Source organism: Thalassophryne amazonica, chromosome 13 (assembly GCF_902500255.1).
Source record: "Thalassophryne amazonica chromosome 13, fThaAma1.1, whole genome shotgun sequence".
Taxonomy (NCBI): Eukaryota; Metazoa; Chordata; class Actinopteri; order Batrachoidiformes; family Batrachoididae; genus Thalassophryne; species Thalassophryne amazonica.
Genome location: NC_047115.1, coordinates 95,228,157 through 95,242,161, shown reverse-complemented (window position 1 = coordinate 95,242,161; position 14,005 = coordinate 95,228,157). Strand labels below are relative to the sequence as shown.

Below are 14,005 nucleotides of genomic sequence, written 5' to 3'. Positions count from 1 at the left end.
TAATTTTTTCCCCTTGAAATTCTACTCACAACACCCCATAATGACAACATGAAAAAAGGTTTATTATTATTATTTTGCAAATTTATTAAAAATAAAAAACTAAATAATCACATGTACATAAGTATTCACACCCTTTGCTCAATACTTTGTTGATGCACCTTTGACAGCAATTACAGCTTCAAGTCTTCTTGAATATGATGCCACAAGCTTGGTGCACCTATCGTTGGACAGTTTGGTCCATTCCTCTTTGCAGCACCTCTCAAGCTCCATCAGGTTGGATGGGAGCGTTTGTGCACAGACATTTTCAGATTTCTCCAGAGATGTTCAGCTGGACTCAGCTCAAGGACATTCACAGTTATCTTGAAGCAAATTCAAAACAACTTTTTTAATCCCACAGGTTTGAGCAGCACATAGAAACATGGTGACATAGAACATTTAAGAACAATAAAACAGATAAAACAGACTTTGACATGGGGTTAAAATAAGTAGCAAGATAAAATAATAATTAAAAAAAAACACTAGACCTACTGGGCATTTAAGTTGAGTCACGGAGGGGATGAACAACTTTAAAAGGGGGTTAGTTTTACACTCAGGTTAGGTATAGTGGTGCCCTTAAGGCAAGAGAGAAAATTCACCAAAATTAAGCCACTCCTTTGATATCTTGGCTGTGTGCTTAGGGTCATTGTCCAGTTATCTGTAATAAAGATACATTTTTAGCAGTTTATCGGTTTATCATCATAAAAGATAACTTTTCCATTATCTGATTAATGGTTATCGAAGCTGACGTTTTGGTTAGCTGTGCCCACCACTGCTGACAGTTGTAGGGTTTATTTATCTATAAATAAGTATGCAAGCAGAAGGAATAGTTTGCACCATCTGTCATGCTTAGATGTCAAGTTATGGGGTAACACATGTCATAGAATACAATGAATGTCAACCTTGTTTAACCTTTACTTTGAAGCCCAAACATTCAACATGAAAAACTATTCCATTTATTGATCTTAACTTTTTACCAAAATTGGAGCAACTGGAGCAGGTACAAACTGAAATTGACCTTTGTCACCATTTTTGCTGTTTTTACCCCATAACACCATAACATTCTTTCACAGCAAGTCCAAACTCTGCCTTTGTGGAATCTTTATGTTCAGACAAATAATGTGGTATACTTTTCAAAATGACTGGAGCATTTTTAAGTTTTACAGCACTCGCTCTGGGATGGCCAGCATACATTTTTGTGTAGGTCACTGAGGCAGGATTGTAAGTGTCATTTCATCCCCTTAAGTGGTACTGATTAGGTCAAAACTGACAAGTGGCTCATGTGTTTTATTATAACGGCTGCATCACATGTTCAGCACAATGAATTTTGATCCCTTCTGCACAAGTACACCCTCAAGTATGGCCCATGGTAGAGTTCACAGTGGTTAGTATGGGGAAGAGACAAAAAAATGAGAAAAATAAATATGTACCAGCAGAAATTCAAAATGAAAAAAATAAAGCCTAGTTTCCAGTGTCCTGCTCTCACGCCAGCTATATGAGCTTTTGATGCGTCAGTTGAAGTGATGTGCAGCACAGTGAGGGTGTGTACACATAATGTGGAGGAACCCAGCAGTTAAACAGCATTGTTTTTACAGATGCAAAAGCTCATAGAAGCACAATGCTGTGACATCAAAGTCCAGTGAGACCAGAAAGGTCATTTAGAAAGAACATCCTTTTCACATCCTCACATTTATGTTGAACAGAGAAGAGATATCCAGCGAGTGCAGGATGTTCACCCACCACAGCGAATGCAAATACAGATCCCACAGGTATCCAAATTACAGCTTGCAGGAGGAGACAAGGGCATATAAAACCTTCTACTAGAGACCTCACGTGAGCCCTCTGCAGGTGTTACAGGACCACTGGAGATCTAACCAGCTGACTCAGACAGTTTGTGAACCAGTGTGATGGTCTTTGTGGGGCAGTGTTAACTTAATCAGTTGCAATAATTATAATTGATTAAATCTCAGAAATATCTGTTAAGGAGTGCTTCCTGGTCTCAAAAATATTGTTTTGAGGTGCACTTTGGATGGGGTACTTGATAGAGGCAACCAAAAATAACTCCAAGGCACCGTCATAACAAAAAAGTTATAAAGCTTTTATTATTATGACTAAGTCATAACGAACGTTTAAAAAGAAAAAAAAATCTGATGTGTTTTGGCATTACACCATCAGGGAGTCAAACTGTTCTCCCTGACGAAGGTGTAACTCTGAAACATGTAGGAGTTAAAGGCTTTCTAACTTGAGCTTCGGCCCCACCAAATAATAAAGCCATGAATAATGAGCCACCTATGGATTTGTCAGTGTTGATTTGAATAATGAGCCACGCGTGGATTTGTCAGTGTTGATTTGAATAATGAGCCACGCGTGGATTTGTCAGTGTTGATTTGAATAATGAGCCACGCCTGGATTTGTCAGTGTTGATTTGAATAATGAGCCACGCCTGGATTTGTCAGTGTTGATTTGAATAATGAGCCACGTGTGGATTTGCCAGTGATGATTTGAATAATGAGCCACGCCTGGATTTGTCAGTGTTGATTTGAATAATGAGCCACGCCTGGATTTGTCAGTGTTGATTTGAATAATGAGCCACGCCTGGATTTGTCAGTGTTGATTTGAATAATGAGCCACGCCTGGATTTGTCAGTGTTGATTTGAATAATGAGCCACGCCTGGATTTGCCAGTGATGATTTGAATAATGAGCCACGCCTGGATTTGCCAGTGTTGATTTGAATAATGAGCCACGCCTGGATTTGTCAGTGTTGATTTGAATAATGAGCCACGCCTGGATTTGTCAGTGTTGATTTGAATAATGAGCCACGCCTGGATTTGCCAGTGTTGATTTGAATAATGAGCCACGCCTGGATTTGCCAGTGTTGATTTGAATAATGAGCCACGCGTGGATTTGTCAGTGTTGATTTGAATAATGAGCCACGCCTGGATTTGTCAGTGTTGATTTGAATAATGAGCCACGCCTGGATTTGTCAGTGTTGATTTGAATAATGAGCCACGCCTGGATTTGTCAGTGATGATTTGAATAACAGACCTGACAGAAAATATGGCTGCCAAGAGGCGTGTGGGGACAGACGAGGAGAGATCATTGGAAATGTTTGAAATCAAACAGTCTGTAAATTTTTGACAGAGTACAATTATGAACTTAATGGGAGAGATCTGCGAGTTAAAAAAGCAAAATGAAAAGGATACCAGAATCAAAATGCTGGAGGCCAGAATGGCAGATCTTGAGCAGTACTCCCGCATTAATGATGTTATCATTAGCGGGCTGGAGACACGGCACCGATCCTACGCCAGAGTTACAGCTGGGACATCGAGTGAAGATTACTCTGACGCGGAGTTAATCTCCCTAGAGCAACAAGTGCTGCGCTTTTTTGACAGTAAGCAAATCTCCATTGAGAAAAATAGTATTGAAGGGTGCCACTCCCTTCCGCGCAGAAATCAAAGTGACAAGCCGTCAATCATATTGCGCTTTACAAACAAAAAACACAAAAACATGTTGCTGAAATAAGGATGAAAACTTCGTGGGACCAATGTCTACGTAAATGACCATCTGATTAAAAGAAACGCGGACATCGCAAGGAAGGCGCGTTACCTGAGGAAGCTAAACAAGATCCAAGCGACGTGGGTGAGAGATTGTAAAGTGTTTGTGAAACTTCTCGGCTCGCCTGAGAATGCAAAAGTGCTCGTCATCTGTGAGGTGTCGGAGTTGGATAAGTATATGTGAAGTCATTGGACTGAATAATAAGGTAATGCTGTTCCTTGTTTGAATGGATATGCCGGCTGTGTATGGGCTAAGAATGCTGCTTAATTGAGCCGCTCAGCGCACGCACTGTACACTGTGACGGAAAACTTTGTGGATACAGATAAATGTACTGATATTGGGGCAGAGGAATTCACCAAAATGAGCTGCGATTACTCGAATGAGGAGCAGAAATGAGTTAAAATGTCAAATGCATGCGGTGGAAGTGGGATTTCCTCTATGCTACAAACATTCAGATACACTGACCATAATATGTTTGATTATGAGCAAGATATCGATCCTGAAAATAATTTCTTCAATGAAATGTCAAATATGTGTAAATACTGGACAGAGGATGAATTCAATAAGACTCTGAATCAAAAGAGTGGGCTATCATTGATTGATCCATTTCAATAGTAGAAGCCTCTGTTCGAACTTTGTACACAAGAGATTATTTGGGGCAGCTTAAGAGACGCTTTAACATAATTGCGATCTCTGAAAACGTGGATAACGGCAGATAAGCACACAGACTTTCACTTAATGGGTTATGAATTTTTACATATAGATCGAGCCAACAAAAAAGGAGGAGGGGTTGGCCTGTTTGTGGATAAGAGACTAAACTATAAATTAGTTGAAAAATTGTCCTTTACAGTTGATGATGTGTTAGAATGTATTACCATTGAAGTGTGTCTGCAAAAAAAGAAAAATGTGTTGGTCTGTTGTATGTATCAGACCCCTGGGTCTAAAATAGAAACATTTGTACAAATAATTGAAGAAATGTTTTCAGGCAATCATAAAAGAGCAATAATAAGTGGGGATTTTAATATAGATCTTTTGAACCCTGGCCATAACAAAAATACAGAGGATTTCGTTGAAACAATATATAGTCTTGGATTTTATCCTATGATCACAAAACCTACTAGGATAACACAGCACAGTTTCTGTGTAGGCTCTCAGTTGTCCAGGTGGTTTCCATAGTAGAGAAGCTTGAATCTTCAACTGGACTGGGTTGCTTGACATGAGGACGTTTCGCTTAAAATCGCAGAAGCTTCCTCAGCTAAAATTCTTGCTCTGGTGGTCTGACTTCTGTCTTGACTCTTGTAGAGAAGAATAATCAAGAAGTCACAAAAGCTGGAGTTTTAAACCTAACCAGACCCCTCCTACTAAGAGGCAGACTGCTATAGGCTAGGGACTAAACAATAGCTCTAGCATCTATTGTGCTCTAGTTAGCACCCTCCTAATGACAGGGCAGCTGTCCCTCTCCTGATGGCTCCCTTGATGACTCTGCTGATGACGTGAATGACTCATTACCATGAACAAAAGAGTGAAACTGCTTTTGACCTGAGTACCCCATTGTAAACAGGGGATAAAGCGTGTCTCAGGTTTCAAACGTTTCACAAAGAATGCCTCCTTGACCCCTCTCTCACACCATTTCTTCTCTCTGGCTAATATTTTAACTTCCTTTTCCTCAAATGTGTGGTTAGTGTCTTTAAGGTGGAGATAAACTGCAGACTGAGGTCCACTGGCGCCCTCTCTGCGGTGCTGGTATAGCCTTTTGTGTAAAGGTTGCTTAGTCTCACCTATGTAGTGTTCGTTACAGTTTTCCTGACGTCTGATAGAATACACTACATTACTACGTTTTTAACTAGGGATCCTGTCCTTAGGGTGAACTAATTTCTATCTCAAGGTGTTGACCGGTTTAAAGTAAACTGGGATTTTGTGCTGTCTGAAGATCATCTGTAGTTTTTCCCCTACTACATTATTTTAGCACCAAATTGGAAAAAAATAAGGATAACACAAAGGGATTATGGGCAGTATTGAACACAATCATTAGAAAAGGCACTTGTTTACCCACAATATTTTATTCATGAGGACAGAATGATAACAGATACCAAACATATTGCTAATGAAAGTTTTTTGTGAATGTGGGCTTCAATTTAGCCAATGAAATTAAAGATGATGATGAGGCAGAAGTAGAAGCTTATAAAAATGTAGAAATAAATAAGAGCTCAATGTTTCTAAATGCAATAGAAGAGGATGAGATATTGAAAATTGTTCATGAGCTCAGACCAAAAACCTCTGCAGATTTTAATAATATTGACATGGAAATTATTAAAAAAGTGATTTGTGTGATAGTTAACCCACTGGTGTATATATTTAATTTATCCTTCCAAACAGGAATATTCCCACAGGATATGAAAATTGCAAAAGTGGTTCCATTATATAAAGCTGGTGATAAACATTGTTTCACAAATTATCGCCCAGTATCCATCCTCTCACAATTTGCAAAAATCTTGGAAAAACTATTTGTTAAAAGACTAAATAGTTTTATTGACAAACATAATTTATTAGCTGAAAGTCAGTATGGGTTTAGGGTAGGTAGATCCACATCATTGGCTCTCCTCGACCTGGTAGGGGAAATTACAGAGGGTTTAGATAAAAAGAAATGTGCAATAGGTGTATTCTTGGATTTTAGTAAAGCATTTGACACCATCAAACATAATTTACTTATAAAAAAAAATGGAACGATATGGAGTTAGAGGCATAGTGTCATCATGGATTAGAAGCTATATAAGTCATAGAAAGCAATTTGTTCAACTAAATGAAATTAAATCAGATTTGCAAGAAATAAAGTGTGGCGTACCACAAGGCTTGGTGTTGGGACCAATTTTGTTCTTAATGTATGCAAATGATTTAAACAATATCTTAAGAAATATGAAAATTGTATCATTTGCAGATGATACAAACATATTTGCATCTGGTGAGAATCTAGAACAGACACTTGAGCTAGCCACACAAGAGTTGATTAAAATAAAGAGATGGTGTGATATAAATAAATTAGCTGTAAATTTGAAGAAAACTAAGTTCATGATATTTGGAAACATTAAAAGAAATAATAATGAAGTGAAGTTGAGTATTGATGATGTAGAATTAGAATTAGTTGATGAAATAAAATTTCTAGGTGTAATTCTGGATAATAAAATTAGTTGGAAGGGACATATACAGCACGTCCGGTCAAAGCTGGCTAAATGTCTTGCAGTCATGAGAAAAACTCGGCACCTATTAACTAATAATTGAATAATGAGCCACCTGTGGATTTGTCAGTGATGATTTGAATAATGAGCCACGCGTGGATTTGTCAGTGATGATTTGAATAATGAGCCACGCGTGGATTTGTCAGTGATGATTTGAATAATGAGCCACGCGTGGATTTGTCAGTGATGATTTGAATAAAAATCTATCACATGTGCCAGGTATCAGCCTCTAGTGAGCTACGACCGACATATCATTTGAGCCCCATCCAGCCCCGATTGGCTCGTGTCGGCACGTATGATCCACGTCAAGCCACATATGATCCATGTAGCGCCACACTGGTGCACATTTAGGCATGGCTTTGGTCCAAACCTCCAGCCCTCCCACACTTGGTCCCTTCAGAGTGTGGGATTAATAACTGCCGTGTCCCGATGTGTAAATTTGCCGTTTCTTTGTGATTTGTAGACGTCAGGCTACGGAAGTTGGCAGAGGAGAAGGATGAACTGTTGGCTCAGATCAGGAAGCTGAAGTTGCAGCTGGAGGAGGAGCGACAGAAACAGTCCAAGCTGGACAGCACGTACACAGACGGGGAGACGATGGAGAACGGCACTGACCTCCACTTCATCGAGATGCAGAGTGAGTCTGCTTCCTGCCCAGAACAACAGAACAGCCCCTCGATCACCTGTTGAAGTACAAACTCTCTCTGTCTCTGCAGGAGATGCCAACAGACAGATTAGTGAATACAAATTCAAGCTGTCGAAGGCGGAGCAGGAAATGGGTACGATGGAACAGAATGTAAGTAACAAATGTCCTGGTCAGGCTGAGGAACAGCTGCTGGGAAATGAATCCCGAAAAGCTTCTGGACGTCAGCAGCTCTTTGTGTTTCCAGATCAGCAGACTTGAAGGGCAGGTGTCCCGGTACAAGGCAGCAGCCGACAACTCGGAGAAAATAGAGGATGAACTCAAAGCAGACAAAAGGAAACTTCAAAGAGAGGTACGTCCACACGAGGCTCGTCTCACAAAAGACACACACAGGAAAATGTTCTCTGAAGGATCTTAATGATCTAAACAAAATAGATTTACTACGTCTTCTAAATGACAAGCTACACAAATATAAATGTATTCGGAGAATCGCTGCTGACAAACAGAATTCAACTCTGGTTCAAAGTACTTCCTGCTGGCTGACCAACAAATGGACACGGTGGATCTGAAAGCGGAAATGATCTCGTTGCTAAAATAAGACCGTGGAAGTCTCTTCACAGCAGAGCTTCAGTCAGCATCAGCTGCAGTGTCTGAAAGTGTTAAACCGAGCTGTTCGCTCACCAATAAATAATGTTCTGCTTCACTCCAAACTGGATAAAGTCAACCATCAGGACCTGAAGCAAGAACTTTCCACCCAATCCAACGACATGACCACGCTGCAGGCAGCCGTAAGAAAGCTCCAATCTAACGTGAGGAGGAATGTCTAGACATGGAGGGCAGAATGAGAAGAGCCACTATTTGTATTTTGGACTTTGTAGAAGAGCCAGACTCAAAGAAGGAGATCCCGATCCATAGATCTCACCACAGCTTAGAGCCCAAAAGGTCAGGCTGAAAACCCCGACCTGTAATGGCGGCTCGACATTATCCACTGAATGTAGAGTCCTCTGAAATAAAGGGAACCCCGTCTTCATCTTCCTGGACTACCGCCAAGCACGGCTTGAGCCAGGGCTGCCTTCAGCAAAGTCAGGAACAGATACGGAACACTGTACCCAGCGAGATTCAGCATCACGTTCAGAGGGCAGAAGACAGACTTCCTTGACGCAGGAGAAGCCATGTCTGATGTGAAGACAAAGGTTTTGCTGGACACTAATACACCATCAGTGTACTTGATGTGATGATCAGAGTCTCTTTGAGAAACCATCCTGGAGCAGTCGAGGTTAAAGTGGACCAGCTTAGTCACTACTTGACCACCATACAGAGCCTCCTCAAGAAGCAACAGGACAAGGAACTGGGTGTAGAACGTCTGAGGGAAAAATCCTGAATCATCATCATCATCAGTCTGTTTGAGACACTCAGCTGCACAGTTTGGAGTTGTGCACAGATTATACGGGTCAGTTTGTTCCACTCAGACAGAAAGCTGCAATTCTCCCAGTGTTGACCTTCTGTTGACCTTGTTGTTTGTTGGAATGTCGGTTGGGGGGGGGGGGGGTCTGTTAGTATGTAGGTTTATCAGGATGGACAGTTTTAAGAAGATTCAGTAAAAACATTGTTTTGAAGACACGTAGAGGTCATATCTCAGTCCAATCAAAACACCAGATTATGATTCACTGCTTCCAGCTCTTTAACTGCTGTGAGTCCTGATGTCACTGATACAAATAAAATGAGCCGTACAGCGTCTGAAAAATGCAGACAGATGACGTAAGCTCAGGAGGTGTCTGAAGGTCTGTCCACCTGTGTCCACTGCATGTCTTACTCCAGGACAGTCAGTCGGGCTACTTTTTCTCTCCAAATGTAATATATCTTTAATTTGGCTTTCAAATCAAATTGTTGTATTTTGTGATCAATAAATGTCTGCCCCGCCTCTTTGTAACCCGCAGTGTATTCAGAGAAAAAAAAAAAAAAACATCGTGTATGTCCTCCATAAGACTGAATGATAACTGCATGTTGTGAAAGTGGCGATTATTTTATTTTTTTTTCAAGCTGTGCTCAGACTCGGGACGTAAACGAGGCCGGGCGTAATTCAAGACCAATGATTATTAACAACATGCTGCTTGCTGCCTGCACTGTTATATGGTGTTACATTTCACACATATCCCTGGGTGTGACGAACCAAAGACAACCGCTTTAGATCAGAGCCCTCTGCGGGGCTGCGAACCCTCTCCGTAGCCCAGTCGAAAGGACAAGGGCTGTGATTGGTCACTTTTCTGATTTCACTCCTTCCTCTCCCATCATATTTTAGACGTTTATGCAGTGATCATGGATCAGATACATTTGGCACAAAAGAAATATGACCAACTTCACAACACATAGTCGAAAACTACAAAGACGCTCAAATGACCTGCTATTCATGGAGGGAAATTACACGGACTGTAACATTGGTTTGGAGGTTGATGATTGTATAAAGAAGTGGAGCTCGTTGAGGGACAAATTAATCCAGAAAAGGCCAGTTTCCGCAGTAAATAGCATGAACACGTGACTGAGACGACCATGGGGCATCCTCACCCATTGATGAGACCACCTCAGCCGGTTCCTTTCAATGCAAAGCAGCAGTGGCTGTACTAAGAGTGTCTCCTGGATGGTCGAGCTTCTCACTCTGTCCAGTCATTGCCCCCCATTTTATGCCCATAGGTGATTGTAGGAGTGTAAATTGAGTCTTAATTTCTGACTCAGTCCTTTCTTGACCACAGCTGTACTGTTGATCAGTCAGTCTGTCGATCTCATGCTCAAACTTATCCCCACTCGTGAACAAGATCCCAGGATGCATGAATTCCTCCACTTGAGGAAGTAACTCTTATCTGACCCAGAGGGGACAACTGGTTAATAGGATTAATAAATGGAATAGTTTTGACTATGTTGAATGTTTGGTCTCCAAAGTAAAGGTCAAACAAGGTCAACGTCCATTGGATTCTATGACATATCTAACCCTGTAGCATGATAACTGAGCATGACACATGGTGCAAACTATTCCTTATTAGAACCCCATTAACCCAAACAAAAATTTGCATAATTTTTTTACTGAAATTTGAGCAACTTTAACTTTGACCCCTGTACAAACTGAAATTGACTTTTGTCACCATTCTACTTGTTTTTACCCCATAACTCCAGAACATTCAGTCAGATTGTCCAAACTATATTTTTTTTTCTTTTTGGAATTTTTATGTTCAAATAATGTGTAGTTTTTAATTTGATTGGAGCATTTTTAAATTTTGACCCCTGTGTAATTCTTCAGTTGACCCCTACCCAGCTGCCTGTTGAAAATTCAAGTGGCTAATCAGTTTTTTTTTGTGTGTTTGTTGTCTAAAAGGTCATGTCTGGGGAGTATTTGGTGCTTGTTTCACCATTTGAAGGATTCCTCTGTAAATATTCTGTTATCTGCTGCACTAATAAGATTAAAGAATGAAGCGGTGGCCAGTAGAAACTGAAGGGATGACTCAAACAGTTTTTTGTTCTGAAGGACTGAATCGGGTTCACTGTGGGTAAATCACTTCTTTGTCGACACAAACGTCTCGTCCATCTGTGTCACTCAGCACATTTATACGATGTGAATATTGTTTCTGTGCTGCAGTTGGAATCTTTTGCTCTGTTCATCACTGCGCTCCACAAATAAAACCTGTTTTATAGTCAGCTGTCACTTCATGTCACTCAAAAGAACAGAGTGAAATGATTGACAGGTGACTTCCTTTGCCCTGTGGGCTGAATTAACTGCTCCCCTTTCACCTCACAGCTGCGCACGGCACTGGATAAGATCGAGGAGATGGAGATGACCAACAACCACCTCGTGAAGCGCCTCGAAAAGATGAAGGCCAACAGGAACGCCCTGCTGGCGCAGCAGTGAGGCGCAGCGGCGCCACGGATGCCCTCAAAGTCTCACCTCGTGCCCCCGACTGCTGTGTCGCCTCTGAAGCACATTTCCACTTTCCGCTGTAATAAGATGTGTAGCTAACCAAAAACACTTAAAAACTTGTAGCACGGGCGAAACTCTGCTCTACCACTGCGAGCGGACTGAGAGCGTTAGCAAAGTTTCTGGGAGGTACATCAGAGGAAGAAAATCAGATTTACACGTTACCGTGAGATTTGTTTTGCTCTGACCGGGTGCTTGGCTGTACTTTGTTTTGTTTGTTTTTTTAAGTTGCATGGATGAGTATAATGATGCTTTTAAAATATTCGACCCTCACGGTTGCTCGGTCCTGCACCTTCCCAGAATCCCTCACACGGTGCCTTCTCACGCCAGGAGCCCCAGCTCTCCTCCTTTTAACAGGTACACACACTTGTACAGCCGTTCTGTGGAATTGTAAACACAAAGTACTGTGTCTGCTGAGGTTTCATAGTTTTCAAATATTTAAGATTTCTGGAAAATAAATGTAATTTACAGTACTGCGCACGTGATGTCGTTCTTCGCTCCACCTCTCCGTCATGCTGCTGTGATTTATTTATTATAGCAAAGTGATACTTTAAAAAAATCTGAGTGCTTTTCAGAAAACATCAGTGTTGAAGGAAGTTACTTCAGATTACCCATAGTGCACCTGGTTTATTTTAAAATTAAATGATGCAGATGAGTTTACAGTAGTGTTCAGAATAATAGTACTGCTATGTGACTAAAAAGATTAATCCAGGTTTTGAGTATATTTCTTATTGTTACATGGGAAACAAGGTACCAGTAGATTCAGTAGATTCTCACAAATCCAACAAGACCAAGCATTCATGATATGCACACTCTTAAGGCTATGAAATTGGGCTATTAGTAAAAAAAAAAAAAAGTAGAAAAGGGGGTGTTCACAATAATAGTAGCATCTGCTGTTGACGCTACAAACTCAAAACTATTATGTTCAAACTGCTTTTTTAGCAATCCTGTGAATCACTAAACTAGTATTTAGTTGTATAACCAGTTTTTCATGATTTCTTCACATCTGCGAGGCATTAATTTTGTTGGTTTGGAACCAAGATTTTGCTGGTTTGCTAGTGTGCTTGGGGTCACTGTCTTGTTGAAACACCCATTTCAAGGGCATGTCCTCTTCAGCATAAGGCAACATGACCTCTTCAAGTATTTTGACATATCCAAACTGATCCATGACACCTGGTATGCGATATATAGGTCCAACACCATAGTAGGAGAAACATGCCCATATCATGATGCTTGCATCACCATGCTTCACTGTCTTCACTGTGAACTGTGGCTTGAATTCAGAGTTTGTGGGTCGTCTCACAGACTGTCTGCGGCCCTTGGACCCAAAAAGAACAATTTTACTCTCATCAGTCCACAAAATATTCCTCCAGTTCTCTTTAGGCCAGTTGATGTGTTCTTTGGCAAATTGTAACCTCTTCTGCACGTCTTTTGTTTAACAGAGGGACTTTGCAGGGGATTCTTGCAAATAAATTAGCTTCACACAGGCGTCTTCTAACTGTCACAGCACTTACAGGTAACTCCAGACTGTCTTTGATCATCCTGGAGCTGATCAATGGGTGAGCCTTTGCCATTCTGGTTATTCTTCTATCCATTTTGATGGTTGTTTTCCGTTTTCTTCCACGTCTTTTTTTTTTTTTTTTTGTCCATTTTAAAGCATTGGAGATCATTGTAGATGAACAGCCTATAATTTTTTGCAGCTGCGTATAAGTTTTCCCCTCTCCAATCAACTTTTTAATCAAAGTACACTGTTCTTCTGAACAATGTCTTGAACATCCCATTTTCCTCAGGCTTTCAAAGAGAAAAGCATGTTCAACAGGTGCTGGCTTCATCCTTAAATAGGGGACACCTGATTCACACCTGTTTGTTCCACAAAATTGATGAACTCACTGACTGAATGCCACACTACTACACTCAACAAAAATATAAATGCAACACTTTTGGTTTTGCTCCCATTTTGTATGAGATGAACTCAAAGATCTAAAACTTTTTCCACATACACAATATCACCATTTCCCTCAAATATTGTTCACAAACCAGTCTAAATCTGTGATAGTGAGCACTTCTCCTTTGCTGAGATAATCCATCCCACCTCACAGGTGTGCCATATCAAGATGCTGATTAGACACCATGATTAGTGCACAGGTGTGCCTTAGACTGCCCACAATAAAAGGCCACTCTGAAAGGTGCAGTTTTGTTTTATTGGGGGGGATACCAGTCAGTATCTGGTGTGACCACCATTTGCCTCATGCAGTGCAACACATCTCCTTCGCATAGAGTTGATCAGGTTGTCAATTGTGGCCTGTGGAATGTTGGTCCACTCCTCTTCAACGGCTGTGCAAAGTTGCTGGATATTGGCAGGAACTGGTACACGCTGTCGTATACGCCGGTCCAGAGCATCCCAAATATGCTCAATGGGTGACATGTCCGGTGAGTATGCCGGCCATGCAAGAACTGGGACATTTTCAGCTTCCAAGAATTGTGTGCAGATCCTTGCAACATGGGGCCGTGCATTATCCTGCTGCAACATGAGGTGATGTTCTTGGATGTATGGCACAACAATGGGCCTCAGGATCTCG

At 41.0% G+C, this 14,005-nt stretch overlaps 1 protein-coding gene across 21 annotated transcripts in view; it reads left to right on the top strand.

Annotated features, from left to right (window-relative positions):
- Window positions 1–11,897, top strand: part of lrrfip2 (leucine rich repeat (in FLII) interacting protein 2) — a 122,232-nt gene extending 110,335 nt beyond the window's left edge. For all 21 annotated transcript variants that reach the window (XM_034185621.1, XM_034185636.1, XM_034185617.1 and 18 more), the window contains 4 exons: window positions 7,289–7,459; window positions 7,539–7,618; window positions 7,713–7,817; window positions 11,250–11,897. In XM_034185621.1, coding sequence (XP_034041512.1) covers window positions 7,289–7,459; window positions 7,539–7,618; window positions 7,713–7,817; window positions 11,250–11,360 — 467 coding nt within the window. In that variant the 3' untranslated portion in view covers window positions 11,361–11,897. The remainder of the gene's footprint in view (window positions 1–7,288; window positions 7,460–7,538; window positions 7,619–7,712; window positions 7,818–11,249) is intronic.
- Window positions 11,898–14,005: the final 2,108 nt, after the last annotated feature.